This window comes from Poecilia reticulata, linkage group LG13, assembly GCF_000633615.1.
Source record: "Poecilia reticulata strain Guanapo linkage group LG13, Guppy_female_1.0+MT, whole genome shotgun sequence".
Taxonomy (NCBI): Eukaryota; Metazoa; Chordata; class Actinopteri; order Cyprinodontiformes; family Poeciliidae; genus Poecilia; species Poecilia reticulata.
The window spans coordinates 27,104,296-27,124,504 of NC_024343.1; the positions used below are offsets into that span (position 1 = coordinate 27,104,296).

Consider the following 20,209-nt stretch of genomic DNA (forward strand, 5'->3'; position numbering starts at 1 on the left):
GCTTCGCTTTTCAACACAAGAGTCAAAAGAAGCAGCGACATAAATCCAGCAAAACCAGACCAAATTAACCTTATCGATGAGGTAGACAACACTGGGGTAATTAGTTCCCCTGCTAAATCTTTAAATCACCTCTGAGCAGTCAGAGGAAATTACTATTAAGCCAAACGGTTGTCTTTTTATTACAACTAATCATCAATGTGGATGGAGTATTATAGGAGAAAAATGTCTGATTATAACTTCAAACTGATTTCTCCTCCACCTTTTACGTGTATGCTGGATTATTCTAGTTTTTGGCATTTGAGATTAAAGAGGAAGTCCATGGTACATGAGCACACACAAAATGGGAATCTGGTTAAAACAGTCTTCAGTCCATTTTTGCTTGAAGCCAATAGAGATAACAGAGGCGAACCACAATGTAAAAGTAGAGGTTCTCTTCAGACAGTTCTCCCCATCATTCTCTCCCACATGCTTTGCTTTACAAGGCTTGGATAAACGAACACGGTAGAACCGGGCCAGGTAAAAGAACCGGGAAATGTTTTACTTAGGATTGTTTTCCATTTCTCTTCTGTTCACTGGGATTTTCATTTGGTTTGGGGAATTTCAAACCAAAATGGGCAATTTTACAAGGAATGTTTAAATTAACAGCTGCTGTAGTAATATAACTCAAACTGTGGCTTGTAGAGGGGTCAAAACATCAAAAGCCATTGGCTGTAAAAGGTGTAACAAAGTTGAGATGATATGTAATCCGTAGTCCTATTTTGGTTCAATACAAACAAAAACGGCATATATTTTATAGCTCTGGTCCCTAAGCTCACACAGAAACTGAGACATGTTGTTAATATTAATCATCCACAAAATATCCATCGTTGCCAGAATAATGTTGATTCCCACATAATTTGACCCAACATGCCAATTCAATATCCATTCCTACTTGCTTGGCAACTACATTTCTGAAAGATTTCAATGTTCAATTTTCCTCCCGGGATAATTAGATCTGGTTGTAAACCAAAGCTGGTCTTTTTTGAGAGCACAAAAATGCTCAGTAACTCTATGCTCCAACACATGAATGAGTTTGTTAGGCTGAGAAACATTTTTCTAAATCATTATGGAGCAACCGGGGGTGTTGAGGTTGCTGGCATTTGAAACCGATGCATTCTTTGAAAAAGTCGTTCAGGATATGGAGACATTTGCTCAGTGGTTAAGATATTTTAAGGTTGTGTAATGTAAGACTGTTTTTTTTCCCCTCTAGGAAGATGCAAATTAGCCATGAATGGAAGATTCAACACAGTGGCAACTCCAGATACAGTATTACAAAACACCTCACCCTTTTTTGTGTGATCTAGTTTAGGTGGTTACTGATTTTTGTTACCTGGCAAGCTGTCACTCCGCATCTGCTTTCCAGTCTGGCGGCTTCTGATGGACAGCAGGGGCTTGGATGGATGATTTAGCGCAGATTTGCTTTTGAACAGAGAATATCATGAGCAGATGATGCTTCCTGATGCCCGGCTTGTTTGGTGGTGCCAAGTGCCTTGCACATGTGCTGTAGTACCGAGGGGGTAGTGAGAACAGAAGGCCTGGCAGCCGTCATCACAGTCAGTCTCAAGGTCTAACCCCCTCTCCATTAATTTGTCTCAAAGAAGGAGGCAAAGTGAATAATTGCCCCTTTTTAAAAGGTCAAACAAAAAAGCTCCTCTCATTTCTGAATGCAACACAGTGAAAACACATGCACCTGTTTTACTCTAATAGCTACCTTTATTGGAAGCCAAACCCAAATTACACTGAGACCCACAAGTCAGCCTACTTGGGTCATTCAGAGGAGGACTGAGCATCCACAGCCAGGCAGATGTGCTACTATCACCTGCCCTCATCCTGATGTCACCAGACCACAGGGACAACAGGAAGAAGCAAAGAGGCGTAACAGGATCACAGCGGAGACACAACAATGTGGGAAAAGGAAATTGGAAGAGATAAGAAACCTGGTGAAGCAGACAAGGCAAGGAGTGACAACCAGACAATGAGACAGGACACCACAGCGTCAGAAGATATATGTTACAACTGGGATCAACAACTGGATCCCGCAGCTGGGCCAGAGCTTTGTCACTGCTGCCAGAATCAGACTCCCCAGTGGACTGTCAAGTGTTTCCACTCATTTTCTCAGACTCTTTTCTTTCAAAACACCAACAGTCTTTCAGATAAAACTAGTAGTCATACTAGGAGGTCTGCTTCACCTGCAGCAGGCAACTTGGGAATCAGACTGTACTGATGAAATGTCATATCCCACTGGATATATATATATATATAAAAAATCTCTACTTTTTTTCCCTACCAGCTTTAAGCAGGAAATCTTTCCAGCTGATTTTTATCTTCCAGAACATTCACTTTAATGGCAATACCACATGTGGCTGATCACAGCCTCTGCACTTGAATGCTGAGTTTTCACAGTGACATGCAACAACTGACAAATTCACACAGCATGTTTTGTATTTATATGCAAAGTGAACAGAATGCGCTAGATTTGACCTTTCAGATACACCAAACTGCGTTCACCAAGGTCCTTCAAAAGGAACTTGCTGGAATCATGTCTAAAACAATTTTTTATCCCCATGTTGATGACATCCTGAATCTTCAATTTAAGATGCCAGATCTCTAATATACAAAGATGCCATAGTGGATTATGAAACTCAGATTTATTTATAAACTCATACTTTTGCACTTGGAAGTCAGGGGGTGTCCTTCGTGGTAGAGGTGGGGGAATTGATCCAAAATATTGTTACTAAATTGGTATCAGTATTGGATTAATAGTAGCGTGATAAGATCAATACACGAATTTTAGATTCCCTCATAAATGTTATTTTATTTTTATGTTGTTTTTCAACTTTACCTCAATTTGACTCAAATGAAAATTTGATTTACACTTTATTTAGAAAAAGAAAGCACACAGATTAGCTTAGATATTCTATTGACTATGTGTTTCATGTTAATATGTTACTAACGTATTTTGTAGACACCTAGAAACCTGGTCCAAATTCTATCGTAGGGTTTTATAAAATAATCTAAATTAAAAACCACAAAAACAGCTAAAGGTCATATGGTTGATGATATATCAAATTTAGTTAAAAAGCATCAGCATCTGTATCAGTATCGGCATCACTAGCCTTGTTTTCATTGATATTGGATTGATACTGCCATATGCAGTATTGCACACCTCTACTTCTGCCATAAAATTACCATCATATCATAAAACTGCAGTTATAGAGATGCATACCATTCTGGCCTTAAAAAAAATCTTTCAGCTCATTCAGACTGTTTGATCTTATTAAATCCCATTTTCTACTATCTTCTGAATTTAGTAATTCCTGTTAATGTTTTCCTCAAACCTTCCCCACAACTCTTTCCAAGCTATTGCTGTGAGACTGATAGTGAATTCACAGATGTCTACACAGACACAAAAAAAAAGTAGTCTGCCTGAAAAAACTGGCCAAAACACCCCACCTTCTGTTCAGAGATACATGACTGTTTATGTTCACATCACTGCCCCAGCTCAACTCGGGACTAAGTGTTCAGGGAAGTATTACATTCACCAACACATAAAGTAGCACATCCAGTTTCCTGCAATTTTGGCATTCCTGGAAAATACTGCAATCCCACAGAGCCACAGCGAAGCTTGGTTGTTATGAGGAGGAAAAAGAAACAGAGGTAAAACCAAATGCAGAGTCAGCTATGCTTCGAGCTAAACCAGTCTCTCAGTCAGACAGGCATGTCTAGCATTAAAACTGACAAGTGAACATTTCATTTGACACACACAATGGCCAGAAAATTTTCTGGTGAGAAATGATTGCATGTTTTGTGTACCAAAATACAACTCTGAAATTGGCATTTTCCTCATATCTCCATAATTAGCTTTTCTTATTTTCAGAAAGCTATGGTCTTGGAACATCTTTATTGTAAAATGGAGTTTTACAATAATTTTTATTCATGAGGCATGTCCTTTTTTATAGTCAGACAGGTTTCCTTTCTGCTAAAAAAAAAAACGTGTCCTCCATTTTTGTGGTCCTTTTGCAGAAATCTAATTTGGATAAAGGTCATAATAAACAGTGTTTATGCACAATCCTTATAAGGCTCGACAAAACTGAGATTAAACAGTGAGAAAGGAGAAACTGCTCAGAGCCAAAATTAAAAAATGAGGTAATTGTCTAAATAAGCAAAAGGACAAAGAAACTAATTTATATTTCTAAAGGGCAACTGCATTGCTAAACCTAATTTCTTATCAGGTAACTGTTTAAATTCCACTTTAGTTTTCAATCTAAATTAATGAGTCTATTAAAAACAGCAACAAAAAAAAAAGCAAAAAACATTTATAAATTAAATTTCAAGGCATCTGTGCAGACTTTTTGAAAGACTATTGAGGAAGAATAAACAAAAGCTGCTTCTGTGATTAAATTGTGCATACTTCACCTTTGTACTGATTGTAGCACAACAAGTGTAATGATTTTTATTTCAATTAATGTAATCCACTTTTTTTTTTTTTTTTACTAGCCAACACTGGTGTGAGGAAATGGTTTTTAAGAATTGAAATTAGCCTCATACGCTTTTGACTGGTGGTTGCCAGCAGGTGGCCAGTGTAGTAAAAAGAGTGGAGAAACCACGAGGGGCTGGTGTGAAAGAAAAGACATTCATTCAATCAGTCATACTTTTTTCTACACAGCAATTACGAGTAGTCTTTTTCCTCCGTAGACCGGCTGCTTTTATGTTGGTAGGAATGGAGAAGTGATTTAGAGTGCCACTTCACTGAGGTACCTCTTTCAACTAGGCTCCCTTTAAAGAATTCAGTGTGGAATAATGAATGTCTGAGGGTTGCTGTTTGAATGCTGGGAAAGTCTTAGCTGTAACACTTTTCTAAAATAAAAACTAGAAGGATCACAGTTTTTAATCCCAAAAAACATTAAAAAGTCATGGCCATAGCAAACAATCTGAAAAAGGGAAAAAAAACCTGACAGTCTCAAAACACAATTGATACCTTTAAGAGAACAGGGATTTTTAATAAAAGCACAGAGAAAGAATAGACTTTTAAGCATCATTCCGGGTCACAGCTTCAACAAAGGACAGTTGTTTTCTCCAGTAACTACTGCAATCAGAGTTTGTCTCAAATTGCTGAGGGGGCAGCAGTAGCAGTGATGAAAAAAGATCCATTCTCTAATGAAAGTAGGAAAGGTGACATACAAAAAACTTATTATGGCCTATCATCACACCCCACTAATGGAAAATGAAAGGGGATCAGATAAGAATTTAAGAGGCAGACAGACCAGCAGACAGAAAAGGAAGCCCCCCTGCCCATGTCACCTCCGCCACTTCTGCAGGCGCTTGTCAGGGTTCATTTCCCCCACAGCTGCCAAGAGACCCCTCTCGCTTTTCTGCTGGAGCCAATGGACCCCCCCAAAAAAGAAAAAAAAAAACAGAGGTACAATTCTTAGCAGAGACCCTCTATATTAACTCAAAACTGCAATGATATTTGTAAATTATTCTCTGGTGAAACATTCTGATATAACCAACTGAAAAGATTTATTACTTAAACATATGATAAAACAGCACATAAAACAATACATGACTAAGCCAAGAAAACCTCACTTTACTTTCAGTCAACTGAAAAGTACTGACAGGAAACAGATGAATGAAGCGGACGCACCAATATTGCGCCCCTGATCCACCACAGGAGGTACTAATAAACCCCAAATCACTATGAAGTTGAAGGGGTAAAACAGGATTAGGAAATAAGCAAGACACAGAATATGAAACAAAGCAAAGAGTTCATCTACTGCAACAGGAGTGCAGAGAACGGGAGGAATACACGGTTAACTGTTGATTATCTGATTTCTGAAATAAGCATAACATGTTTAGGATGCTTCACAACAACTTTGCTTCTCTTGAAAGTACTGAGTATAACTGAAAGGCCAGCTTGATGACTGTAACACAGCTCTGCTATAGGAAAGAATTCCCATCAGGGTAAATCTCGAACTCATTTTCTTAGGCATTGCTCAGGTGAATAGTGAAAGTTGTAAGCGACACCTCTTTGGTTCCATAATCCCTGCTGCACGGTCTGTAAGCACACATGGCCTGGTATATCAGAAGATTGAACTGCGCAATGAAAAAACTAAAAGTGATTGATATTTTAAAACTGATTATTTTAAAACTGAAATGAACCGAGTTATGTTTTAAAACTGATTATTTTAAAACTGAAATGAACCGAGTTATGTGACAATGGAAATTTATTGTTCAACATGCCCCCCAAAAAATCTATAGACATAGATTAATTGCTTACCTGGTGATTAAGTTGTATATAACACAGTGTCAGATGCTTATTAAGGTGATGCTAAAATTTTAAACAGATTTATGTGATGGGGTATTAAAAATGTCTCTCCCTCATTATCACTGATAAAATTTTGTAATATCCATCCTACATTTATGGATTCAGAGCTGATGTTGCCAACGTCTTGTCAAATGGCCATGCAGTAATTACTGGTTCGTCTAATTAGTTTCCGAATGTCACGGAAATGATACACATATTTGTAATGCAGTGCACAACAAAGAATGTCTCCTCTTGATACATACATGCAATCTGCAGAGAACATAATCTAAAATTTCTTAGAAATGAAATTTAGATTGAAATGGACAGAAGTAATTAATGCAGGATATAAGACTAAGAATACCACATTATGAGAATTGCATAAGCAGTTAGGTCCCTGTCTATCATTGAATTTATTGTGTAATAAGATCATTTGACCTCCACATTATTTTTAAAAGTTGCAAAAGTAGGCAGAATTCAGATAGCAAAAAAGTGGACTTAAATTAGTAATGCCTCATAATGCATTTCAGTTTGTAGCTCAGTGTTTGTAAAAAGTGGTTTTCCATGTCATACTTGACTTACCCACAGAAGGAAATATTTTCTACGCAGCCGATCTTCTCTGTTGAATTACAAAATTGACTGCTGCTAACTTATTTTCATTTATCTCTGGACCTCCCTGATCTGATTATAAAATTATTTAAAAACCAAGTGATGTATAGCGGAACGTGACAGAAGAGCACAGGCGCAGAACTGTGGAGCCAGATTTCATTGGAATAATCATAAACTGCTGTGCTGGTGACCCACAGAGTAAAATAAATAGAGAAACTTCAAACCTCTGAATTAATGATCACAATGCCCTTATTGTAAAGGTTTTTTTTTTTTAACCAGAGCTGTGGATGGAAAGGGGACAGACACAGTGAATTTCCTCTACTGAGAAAAAAGGCAGTCATCTGATGTCTTGCTGTGATGTTTGGATGTAAAGCTGGCACCCTGAGTAAGAGCAGTCTGTTCTCACATGGTCCGCCAAATACACATGACTGCAACAACTAGGCATGCCAAAAAAAAGCCTAAAAGCAGTGCCTTTCAGTGTCTACCTCACATTTAGCCAACCAATTTTACATGGTCTGGGAGCAGCAGTGAACATAGGGAACATGGTTCATGAACAAATTTTTAGTTGTTAGTTTGGTGAATATTTTTTACAACCAGCTTCAGAACACCTCGAAAGTCTCATTGAGATTTATAAATGAAAGTCAGAAGAATCGGAATGATGCTGCCTAAAACGAAACAGACATTTCTGTGTCTTGTTTGGCTGTGAGAGAGTGAGAGAAAAAAAAATAAAACATTTTAAATAAAGCTACAGGGCTAACCAGAGTACTTTATAGTATAGCATGTTTTATTCCTCTACATTCAGTAGAGGACACAAAAAGACACTATTTTGTTATGCTAGTTATGATAACCATACACATGGTGAAAAGAAGATGTGAAAGTCAGTTCAAAAAAGCACACTCCCTAACAACTTGGACTTTGTTTTAAAATAACAGTAAAACATGTTCTACACCCCCACAGCACCATGAATATTAATCTGCTTCTCAGATAAAAAAAAAAACTTTTTTGCAAAATGTTTTTTATATGTTCTTATACTTCTTAAAGAAAAAATAAAATTTACTAGATCTGTAAACTACATATCAAAGTGTTGTAAAAGCTGGAAATTATATGATTCCCAAATGTCTGATTGGTGCAAAATTAACGTGTGTACCATTGCTCTTATGAAAAAAAAATCACACAACTCAAAAAATATATAAATTACTTCAATGACATTAACACCCAATTAACTTCTGTCCCATTGTAATATCTGCCTTTTTCCATTAAAATTGCCAGACATAGCTGAGAAAACAACATTTCCAAGGAAACAAAACTACAGCTGAACAGAGAGGTGTAATTTGTCTGAACTTTAATTAATCTTGTCGTCTGTGGCCATTTTTTTCCCCCACAATGAACAAGGCTAATTAAGTTGCCTTTTAAAAGTGACATAACATATAATTCTTTAGATAAAGCCCTGAATTTGTCTCTGCCTGTGTATGTGAAAAACCCTTTTGTGTCCGAGCTGACAGGGTACTTTAAACTGCCCCTGTTACCCTGGAAACCTTTCGAGAGGTGAAAGAAAGGACAGCCAAAATGGAGATCTTCTTGGCCTAAAATTGCAGGTAAATCCTCAATAAGACCATCCAATTTCAACAGCTTTACCAATAAAAATAATTTGCCTCAGAGGAATGAAAGGTCACAATAAACTAACTGAAATATTGTCTGTTATTGATTCTATGAATTTAAATTAGTTTTGTCTTTCCAGAAATCTTTCCTGCGACTTGAAGGCAGCACCTCTGGAACTCGGCCTATACTGTAACTGGAGGAGTTCTGATTAACATTAATCTCTCTACATACTTTAACTAAAATAAAAATCCAGAGAAAAAAGTCCTACCTGAAGAATGCAGGTCCCTGGAGCTGTGTTCTCCTTGATGGACACGTTGTAGAAGTTTTTCTCAAAAACAGGCTCATTGTCATTTATATCCTGAAGTAAGATGTTAACCACTGATGTGGAAGAAAGGGGAGGTTTTCCTCCATCTGTGGCAACAACAGTTATACTGGGACTAGGGTTCTTTTCATAATCCAGCTGGGATACAGTGGTAATAATGCCTGTGATGGAGTCTATACTAAACCAGCTGTAGTAGCCACTTGGATCTTGAAGGATGCTGTAGTTAATATCTCCATTTGGCCCCTGGTCTTTATCTCTTGCAGTTACCTGCAGCACAAAGCTGCCTGGGAAGACCACTTCGGGGATCACTTGTCTGTACACCAGCTGATCAAAAAGAGGAGGGTTGTCATTGATGTCAGTAACCTGGATAACAAAGGAGGACTCCGCCCGTAGTGGGGGTGTGCCCGAGTCTGTTGCCATCACCCTCAGTTCATAGGTGTCCTTCTCCTCCCGGTCCAGAATCTGGTCCACACACACAAGGTATATGATGCTGTCTTTTGTTGTCAGGCCAAATTTTCCATCTCCTCCTTCTAACGACACATTCACATTGGCATACTCTCCGTAATCTGGGTCGGTGACTGAGATCCGGGCTACATACTGGCCTGGCTGGGCGCCTTCGGAGATTCTAGGAGACCCATCCTCACTTAAAAAGATGATAGTCATGGTGGGCTGGTTGTCATTGTAGTCTCTGACATGAATGGTTACAAAGGCATTGGTCACTTCCGGATGGGTTGCATTGTCTTGAGCCTGGACCACAAGCTCATGGACCCTTCTCATCTCAAAGTCCAGCGGCTTGTTCAAAGTGATTATCCCGGAGCGAGTGTCCACGACAAAGTACCGGTCGGGGTCACTTTGCCTCCTGTTGATTTCATACAGCACCAACCCGTTATCGCCCTCATCAGCATCTGTTGCAAACACCTGGAGGATGTTGCTTCCTGGTTGGAGATTCTCAGATATGATAGCATGGTAGCGGCTCTGGTTAAAAACAGGAGCGTTGTCATTTATATCTTGTACAATAATATCTAAAGTCATTCGGTCAGTTCGTTTGGGTGAACCGCCATCAAAGGCCTCTAAAGATAACGTGTAGGTTGATCTTTTCTCTCGGTCTAGAATGCCATTGACCACCAAGTCCAGGAAGAGAACCTCACTGCTTCCCCTCCTGGTCTCCAAGGTGAAGGCCTGGCCAACATTCCCGTCCTTGATAAGATAACCCTGTGTTGTGAACTGTCCTTTATCACTGTCCACAGCTGGCTCGAGAGGAAATCTAGTGCCAATGGCTGTCTGCTCAGGAATTTTAAATGTCACTCTTTCTCGGGGAAACTTTGGAGCGTGGTCATTTATATCATTTACGTTGATAGTCACCTCAACAGTCACACCTGTCATGGTGACTGCAATGAAGCTGTATCTGTCTCTCAACTCCCGGTCCAGAACTTTGGCGGTTTTAATTATACCCGTGCTTTCATCTATGTCCAAATCGCTGCCCACTCCAGTGCCCTCGTGGTCAGAGATGAAATACAAGGAAGCCGTGACACCAGGAGGAAGTCCAGCGCTGATATCACCCACAACTGTGCCAGCTGGTTGTTCCTCATCTAGCTGTAGCTCAAGGGTCCCACGGACAAAAGATGAATGGAGTGTTAAAAGCTCCAAGGCCACATACACAGTTAGCACTATCCTTCTGCTAAACCACCCCTCAGAGTGCAAAGGATCCATTTTAGACTTTCCAAAACCCTTGGCAGCTGTCTTCATCTTTGCTTCTTCGTTTTAAGCCTGGAAAAACAAAAAAAGAGGGAAACCTGAGTCATATCGAAGTGTCACAACACCAGGAACCAAGAAAATATTTACTTAATATTTCTAAGGTATTTTAAGAAAAAACAGGAATGTCCTTAACACCTTCTCATATGTTTTTTGGCTGATTTCTCTACCATAATACAGAAAAGGTCTAGTATATAAAATTTTCCAACATGTCTTAGCTCAGCTAATAAGTCAGCACCTTGTTCCTTTTTTAAAACTCTTCTTTTCTATGGAAGCAGCCAAAACCCAGACCACAGCATACCCCCTCAGAAAGGGAGTCTGGGGGTGTTTCATGCAAAGAAGGTGAGAAAATCACATTTGCCTGGACAACCTACACGTTTTCTGGAGGAGCATATTCACATGTGAAGCAGGCAGTGCGTGTTTCTGTTGCATTTACAGTGGATATGAAAAGTTTACATGCCACCTTTAATGTGACATGTGTCCTGCATTAAGTGAAAGAGCAATAAATCTGTTAGAAGGAAAATGTAATAAAAAGAGAAGCTGCAATAACCTGATTACATAAGTGCGTACCCCTTAAACTAATAATTTCTTGAACCACATTTTGATTGAAGTCCAGCCTTCCATATTCCACCAGGCCTTCAATTATAGAGAATCTAAACAACCATAAATAATATTTAGCTGCAAAAGTCAGCTAAGCTTGACTTTCATTTCCATCCTTTAGCTAAAGCCACAGTTTGCAAAGAGGTTACAAAGAACCACCATAGGTACAAGGGCACAAAAAAAATATTCACCGTGGTACATTTAAGACAACCTTTCAATAGGTTGTCTTTACAGTACAGGTGTAAAATAACCCTGTATTATTTGGTAAATGTGTGTGCTGAACTGACAGGGCTGTACCCAATATTTTTTGGTACAAATAATGCTGCGCCTCTGGATTTGACCCAAAACCTTCAGAAAGCTAAAGATGAAGAATGAGTTTATTGTTCAGCCTCACTGTGAGTGCAAGCAATTGACAAAACCCAACAAAATGACTTCAACAAAGGAAAACAGAGTACAGAACAAAATCCAATCGAAAATCAGTGTGGTCACCTGGAGATGGCTGTGGGAAAGAGATGCCCTCAATCTACTTAGGAAAACTTTTGCAGGACAGAGTGGGTAAATATCGCCAATTTAAGTTGCGGGATGCCGACTGACTCTTCTAAAAGAGAGACAGGATGCTAAAATTGTGCTGGTTTTGTGTTCACCTTTATTTTGGTATTTCATAAGCGATTTCTAATATTTCCTGAAGGCAATTTCAATTTCTTGCCTCCTCGCACAGCTCCACACAGTTTCACCTTATTTACTTTTGAGCGTAAATATCTCTCAGTTGGTCAGATCGTAGTGATTCAGGAAGATGTGAGTTGTGTGGGGGAAAGTGAGACAATAGAACATCCATCCATTTTCTTTACACCCTTGTCCCTTAGTGGGGTCGGGTGTTGCTGGTGCCCATCTCCAGCTAACGTTCCGGTTGAGAGGCGGGGGTACACCCTGGACAGGTCGCCACTCTGTCACAGGGCAACACAGAGACACACAGAACAAACAACCATGCACACACACTCACACCTAGGGAGAGGCCAATTAACCTGACAGTCATGTTTTTGGACTGTGGGAGGAAGCCGGAGTACCCGAAGAAAACCCACACATGCACAGGGAGAACATGCAAACTCCATGCAGAAAGACCGGGGCCGGGAATCGAACCCAGAACCTTCTTGCTGCAAGGCAACAGCTCTACCAACTGCGCCACTGTGCAGCCAATAGAACATATAATGTCTATTTGTAGCAAAAACCAGAAAGCAAAGCAGGACTAATCAGTCTTGAAATGGATAAAGAACAGTACAATCTATTAAGACCCTTTGATGTATGTTAAAAGATTATTTTTTGTCATTTGAAGTTAACCAGATTATTTAAAAATATAGGGTGTTTTCATTTTGTTTGTTTTTGGGTTTTTTAACCTGCTTTTCTTGATTCACATTCCATTTTTTAACTAACCACCATTAAAATCAAGAAGATGATCATCTTATGTTCACACAAGCCTGTCTCTCTGTCTCTCTGTCTCTTTTTGAAGTGAAGCTATTTATTTTCACTTGGCTGTCTCATGCCTGCATTTGGGTCTTACTCTAGACCGTTACGTAACATACATTGAATCAGAGGTGGTTAAAAAAGTATAACCTTAAGTATCCACAATTATGCAACCAAGTCCTTACAACGTATTCAGTACACATTTTCCCTCTAACAGATTTTTTTTAATCGTTTGAATTGCACAGGATACATGTTCAGTTTAAAAAAAAACAAACAAAAAAAAACACTTTTTGCTACCTTAAACCTATTTTAAAAACAGATTTTCCATAGCAAAAAGCATCCACAAAGAATTTGGCATTGCACCCACTCCACCACAGACAATCTGTAACTGAGAATGGGAGACACTGTGAAGCTGTGTGGAAGCAGTTCAACAAGATAGTCACCATCTGCTGAATAATCCTGAACCACTAAGTGTTTGGCACACAGAAAATTATCATGTCTTTTGAATCAAATGGAGAAACTGGCTTCCCAGTAGTGTGCGGTTCTGTCTAGATTGAAGTAATTCAAAACTACTTTCCTTGTTTTCAAAGAAAGTTCTACTTTAGCTTGGAGGAAACGTATAAAGACGAACGTAACACAGGATTGAATTTCTAAACAGCAAAATTTCTCAAGAGAGCTTTCCAAGACTCCCCCCAGTGGTTTAACAGACGCATACATGGAAACATTCACAACACATCTGCGTGTGCGCGCGTGTGTGTGTGTTTATGAGTGTGAGTGTACCCACTAAATCCCTCCCATGTGTCTGTGAGCGCAGTGTGGTGATCTGTCTCAGCCACGGTAGTAGCGGTGTGTTTGAGTGACAGAGTAGTAGGCTACAGCAGAATTGAAGGGCTCCACGCAGTCTACCTCTTTCCCTTTTTCTGGCTCGACAGCATTATAATTGAGGTCCTCTGGATGTTGGCCATATGTACACAAGATTCCAGGCCTAATTTCAGTCTGCCATAATTCAAAGCCCACAACACAGAAAATGCTAACTTTTAATGTAGTAAATTCCATTTCATGTGAGCAGAGAGAAACCTATAGGGTCTTGTTTTAAAGTATGTAATTTGATAAAGTGTTGCGAGTGGCTGTCTGTAGTTAGCAGCGAAACTAACTTTGATCCTAATGTCCTACATCAAGTTCAAATTCATATTTCTTTCAAGAAGACAATATAAACTCCACATAGCACAACCTTAAAAGTCAAGCACTAGAAATTCACCGTTACATTCCATCACTTGGATTGCCTTGCAAGTTCTCCTCTTGGCAAAAATATATAAGCACACATCCATGACAGGCTGAAAATCTTGACTCCGCGTGAACTTTTGTAGTCTCAGTATTGATTTACTTTACAGCAACACTGGGGATGAACTTCAACATCCAAAGCACAAAAGGGAGCATTTTAAGGCCCACATCTTTGACCAAATGCCACGACTGAAATAATGCATTTTCTAGTTGAGCTCCAGCCGTGGACCTCTGCAGAGCAGTTCAGCCTAATGGATATAGCAGACACAGCTGGGTAAGACAATTGCACAATACCAAGTTTAGTAAAGTGTGTGGTTTAAAAAAATATATATTTATATATATATATACATATATAGAAATAAAGCAAAACACATTTTTGTACTAATGCCAGTAAGTACACCAAGGGAGAAACAAACACTGGCGCACAAAAATAACGGCGATATAAGTTTAGTTTCTGAAACAACAGAACTCCAAAGTTAGACTATTTTATTAATGTAATGGTGACAAGAGGCAGTTCTGTAAAATCAAGTCTTTGTAAAAGTTCTCTCATTCAGAAAAACACAATATTCTCCCGTGCATCAGAGCCACAGATTATGTTGAGTAACTCCCACTGGAACTTATCTCCACGTATCGGAAACAGTAAACATGGACGAAGGTGCTCTGGTAGGCTAAGACTATTGAACTTTTTGACCCAAATGCAAAGTGCTATGTGACACTAAAACTTAACCTTAACACCAGTCACAGTGTGAAACATGGTGGTAGCATCATACTGTTAGGATGCTTTTCTGCAGGATGAACACAAGCTAAACACAAGGCAACCCTTCACGAAAACGGTTCTTGAGCCTACAAAAAACTTGAGACAGCACCATCCTGGAGGCCAGTGACCCTAATCAGACAGAAATATCTGCAATGGAATAATTTAGCTTGAAGCGTAATCATGTGTTAGATTGGCCCCATAAAAATGCAGACCTAAATCTATTTGAGAATTCATGGCAATGTTGTAAAATCTGTCTAACCTCCAGCACATCACCACTCATTCGTGCTCTCTTTGTTCTTCCTCTTCTACCCACCTCACTGTTCCCTCCTTCCGCCTCAGCAGAGCCTTTTCTCACTCTGCTCCCCAACTCTGGAATTCCCTGCTTCCTGATTTCCGCAATATTGACCCTCTTCTTACTTTTAAATCACAACTCAAGTCGCATCTGTTCTAGTTGGCCTTTTCATTGTAATTTCTTGTTTTTTTTGTGTGTGTTTTATTTTGTTTTCTTCAGCATCTGTTTTTTATTTTTGGTTTATTCTTGCATTGTTTTTTCCTTGTAAAGTATCATTGAAAGGAACCAGAAAATACACTGCATTAGCCAATAAAAAGAGAAAAGAGTCAATGAAAATGAAAATGAATTTTAATGTAATAATAAATTAAAATTAATTTTCATTGACTCCATTCTCCTCTGACAAAGATGAATGGGCAGAAATTGCAGCCTCTAGCTGTCCAAAGCTAGTAGAGAAAAGACTTGCAGCTGTAATTGCAGTGAAAGGCGGTGCTACAGATATTAACTCATGGTGATCTGAGTACAAATGCACGCTATACTTGTTCTAATCACCGATTTTTAAAAACATGCACTATTTTCCTTCCACTGAATAGTTAAATTCCACTTTGTGTCAATCCATTACAAAAAATTCGAATAAAATTCATTGAAGATGATGGTTGTACTGTGACAAAATGTGGAAAAAATCCAAAGCAATAATTACTTTTGCAAGGCACTGTATGTGTGTGAGTTTGTTTGTAAGAATTTTAGCAGTGGCCCCATTTATCTTCCTAAATCCTTTAAACTAAGCCTGTCAACCAAACAATACCAAACCTGTAGGTCTGAAACAAATATCTTTCTGAGCACTTTGTTAGATGAACTGAATTGAATGCTGAAAACATCGGAGCTGTGATTCATCTCCCTCTCTGTTATTCACACCTCATAATGGAAAATGTGTTCCATTTTGCTCAGAAAGCATATTTGCCAAAATGTACCTGACTTCTCAGGTTTCTCTGAAGTATTATTTACGTCTTGCGCTGCTGTAAAACCAAACACATCTCTGGTTAGGCATGTTTCACTAAAAACAAAAGCAAACTTCTGTCTCTCACCTGGAGCAAATACAGACACTGAGTGTGATATAACGACACAAAAAAAAAAAAAAAACTTTTAGAATTTGGAAGTAGTGGAAACTGCTGCTGCGCATGAAGCTAAAACAACTGTTTTGCAAAAGACCCAACTTCCAGGATATAACATTTGATCTAGTAATATGCATTTCAGGATTGTTTATAGATGAAACATACAGATTTTTAATCTTGTGTTATGTCTGTAATTTACCAAGATCATTTCACTTACTCAGAGAAGAACAGCTTGAGGTCCAGCAGCATAAATCAAAATACAGTAGAATATTCCTCAAAACCAAAGGGACAGCTGACCTACTTTAATAAACACAACTAAATTTTTATTATCATCAGAGTAAGAGGGACAACTATAGTGACAGACTTTGTAAAATGAGCATGTCAGAATTCCAGTTAACTCAAAGAAAACGTCTGTGGTTTCGAGACCATGCCAGCCAAGCGAGGCTCAGAGGAGCCATAATGGAAACCACAGACAGAACAGCAGATTGCCTGGACATGAGGATGACAGGCTTAGCACAAAGCAAACTAAAATGCTATGAATGTTGGCCAAACTAAGTGCTGCGTTTCTGTGCCTCACATTAGTCTTTGAAACCTCGCTCCGTGTGCATGTAAAAGGAGCAGGAAAAGCCATCATGGGCCTCCACATGCATGTGTGCTCCCCTGGTCATAACAAACACTGTGTTGAAAAGGCACACTCCCCCCACCTTCTCCCTCTGAGCCCTTTAGCCCGAGTATATGAGGGTGCGTGACAAGAAGAATCATCTTCTTACCACATCAAGAGCAGCATGGGTCTGTTTAACTATTTGTTTAAAATGTTCTAGCTAAAATAATAATGATATATTTTAAAGTGAAACTTTTTGTCACTGCACTGGCAGCAGCACACAGTACTGCATCAGTAAAAACACATGTGCATTTAGTTACAGTACCAGTGATGCAAGAAGACAACAGCTAAAACAAAAGGTCGCCGTATGTGAGAATACTTAAAGATATAGTCCAGGGTTTTCTGAAGTGACGTTCTGTTATAAACATCAGGATGTCTACCTGTAATAGATAACTCCCTTGGCATTTTCATTTTGTGTGAATCCAGATTAGATGGCTCCAGGAGCTGAAGTTAAACACTTGTTAGAGAGGGGAAAGGACCAAAGTGGACGTCCACCATATTAAAACCAACCTGATCTCCAAACATCACAGTGGTTCATGTAAACACTACTTTATGAAAAGTCATCACATTTGAAATGAGTGGTTATTACACAGGAAACTGAGGTCAGCCGAAGTGTTCCACAAATGACCCTCCAGTGTGAAACGAATTCTTTCCACTCAAAGAAAATTAAGGCAATGTGAAAAAATAAAAAAATAAAAACTTAAACCACTATAATAATTTTCCTTTTTACATCACCTTACTTTTATATCATAGAGTAAGTCTGGCTGGAAAAAACATGTTTTCCACTATCAGCATGTGTTTCACAATAAAAAATCATTAGTGCTGCACAGCCTCTGACCTTTATATCCCATGAAACAATCACATCAGTGTAGGTAATTGCCCACGCGTGTTGATGCTTAGCATTTGCATAAACTGTTTTGACTATTTCTTTTAGAATTTGTTCACAGGTGGCCTTTATTAACACCAAGCCAAACGGGGAAGGAAATAGCAAGAGGAGAGGATGGATATGAAGCAAATAGTCTAGAGTTGGAAGTTGAACCCTGGACCACTGTCTCAAGGAATAATAGTCTTTGTATAAGGTACTTCTGCTTTACTGCTGAGCTTCTCATTGCCTGTGCCATGACGGTTTTAAGACAGAACAAGTCTGGTATGGTCTTGTCTCCTCCTGAGCTGTTAAATCCAACTCCAAGACCAACTATTTGGTTTTAATGAAGATGCCGAGAGAGCTTTGCTTTTTCTTAATAACTTGCTTGTTATGTTTTTTACAAAACCTAAGTTCACAATTCTGGACAATTCTTTTAAGTACTTTTTAGAATTCAAGTACTTTTAGGATTTAAAAGAAGTTTCTGGAGTGTGAAAGCTGGACACCTCCAGAGACTGAATATGGAACAGTCAGTTTTATAAAAAGCTGTGTTAAAACACTGACAGCAGGCTTCCTTCTGTTCCAGTGCGATTTAAGCCTAGTCTGCATGCAAACATCAGCATAAAGTTCTGGACTGAAGTTGGTGCTAAGGTTTTATCTGTATGAACACAACTAAGCATATTTGTCGTGGCCAACTGCACCATAGCAACCGACACAACCACAACTCGGGTACGAGGTGATGGAACCCTGTGGAGGTTTAATGAATTCGTTAATTGAGGGAAAGGAAGAGCCCATTCACGGTTAATGAACATAAGTCCGCCGTCATGTGGAACCGTTTGGTTTGGGCTCAACTGGCGCAGGAATGAGGCGTAAAAAGCGCTGCAGCGGCTGCAGCAGCTCCGAGGACAATAACTTCATGCTGCACAGTTCGAGAGGAATGTTTTCGTCCCTGGGGGGCTTTAATCACAAGCGACAAAAACGGGCTGTAAATCTCTCTCTCTCTTTTTTTTTTTTCTTTTGGCCGCTCTTCAAAGTATGGGCTATGTGCGGGACTTTTGTAATTTTTACAAAGAGTTAGAAGTGGGCAGTGCTTCTAAACAAAAATGCCTCTTTTCAGAAAAATCTTGGAACTGTTATATCAAACTTTTTCAAGTTCAAAGGAATGTTTCAGCCACCTAAATGCTAAACAAAAGTTGACATAATCCTGTTTTAAGTTTTCACAAAAGCATCGACAGCGATTTAATGACCATTCTCAGATATTTAGACTGCACTGACAGTCACAATAAGAAGATCCGTACTGTGAATGATACTCACATTCATCTGTTCCTCTGTGCTCTTTTTCATGCAGAACTACAATATATCCACACTCTTATAAGTTCCCCGTTATGAAGCACAAAGTGAAAGTTGCATCCATCCCAGAAAAAAAAGAAAATAGTTGGGTCTCCTTCTTCAGTGAGTAGCCTGAGGAGATCTTTTCTGCAGAATTGGTTTCTTTCAAGAAATCCTTCTCAACCTCTTTCGGATTTCTTCACGGAAAGTGAAAATGCAAACTTGCGGCAAACTTTCCTCATCCAGGGGACGTTCTCAGCTCTGCGGCAGCCTCTGCCTGTCTGTCTGTACGGCTGCAGACACACTGCTGCGGCTGCTGCGCGCTAACTGTGACCAAGCGATGTGGGGGCCGAGCAGTGGACGTCCGTCTCCAAAATCTGATTTATTCAACACGTGACGGGCTGCAACCTCCTGCTCTTCTCCTCTTCAGCGCTGCTGCTGCTGCTGCTGCGGCCGTGATTGCTTTAAGGAGACACCGCAAGGAGGCAGTCCAGGTTTGTGCTAAACTCTGGTGCCACCAACCTATCCAAAGGAGAACTGTAAGTCACTTTATATGCAATTATTTCAAATACTAACCAGTAGAGTATCCCCCCTCCCCGCCCCCCAACCCCAATATGCACTGTTGCGTCCAAATATATTAGAATATCATAGGAAACTTAATTTATTTTAGCAGTTCAAATCTGATGTATTTTCCCCTCCTATTTCAAGAGTTTACTTTTGTTTATGTTGATACTTGTGGCTTACTTAAAATAATAAAACAATTATATGTGAGCAGGAGAGAGATTTCTGACTGAAATATTATTTGAAGGACATGTTATGACACTATCTGGCAGTTTTCCTGTAGTCTTTGACACCTTTCACAGAGAGGGTAATTCACAAAAGACCATGGCAAATGAAGTTGGCTGTTCGTGTACTTCTGTACCCAGGCATACTAAAGAAATGTTTAGTAGAAGGAGAAAATATGTTGCAAAAGGAACCAGGTGCTACCTGGACAAAGACGAAACAGGGCTAGACTCTAACTTTGATCTAAAGACCTCTTTTCAAATGACAGTAAATATTGAATTTCAATTTAAAATCAAAGCTCAATATCCAGTAATTAAATTACTGAAGAAAAAAAAGAACTTAAGTGCCTGCTGACAACCACAAGCACATTGTGTTGACGATGATGATGTATGAATTTCAACAACAGGAATTCACAAACAATACAGTTTTTTTTTTTGTTTGTTTCTTTTCAAAAC

General features: G+C 39.2%; 1 protein-coding gene across 1 annotated transcript in view; it reads right to left on the minus strand.

Annotated features, from left to right (window-relative positions):
* Positions 1–19,454, minus strand: part of LOC103474984 (protocadherin-16-like) — a 91,792-nt gene extending 72,338 nt beyond the window's left edge. Inside the window, exons 1-2 of the mRNA XM_008426328.2 lie at positions 18,957–19,454; positions 8,817–10,637 (exon numbers count right to left, since the gene is read on the minus strand). Of these exons, the coding sequence (XP_008424550.1) occupies positions 8,817–10,616 (1,800 nt within the window). The 5' untranslated portion in view covers positions 10,617–10,637; positions 18,957–19,454. The remainder of the gene's footprint in view (positions 1–8,816; positions 10,638–18,956) is intronic.
* Positions 19,455–20,209: the final 755 nt, after the last annotated feature.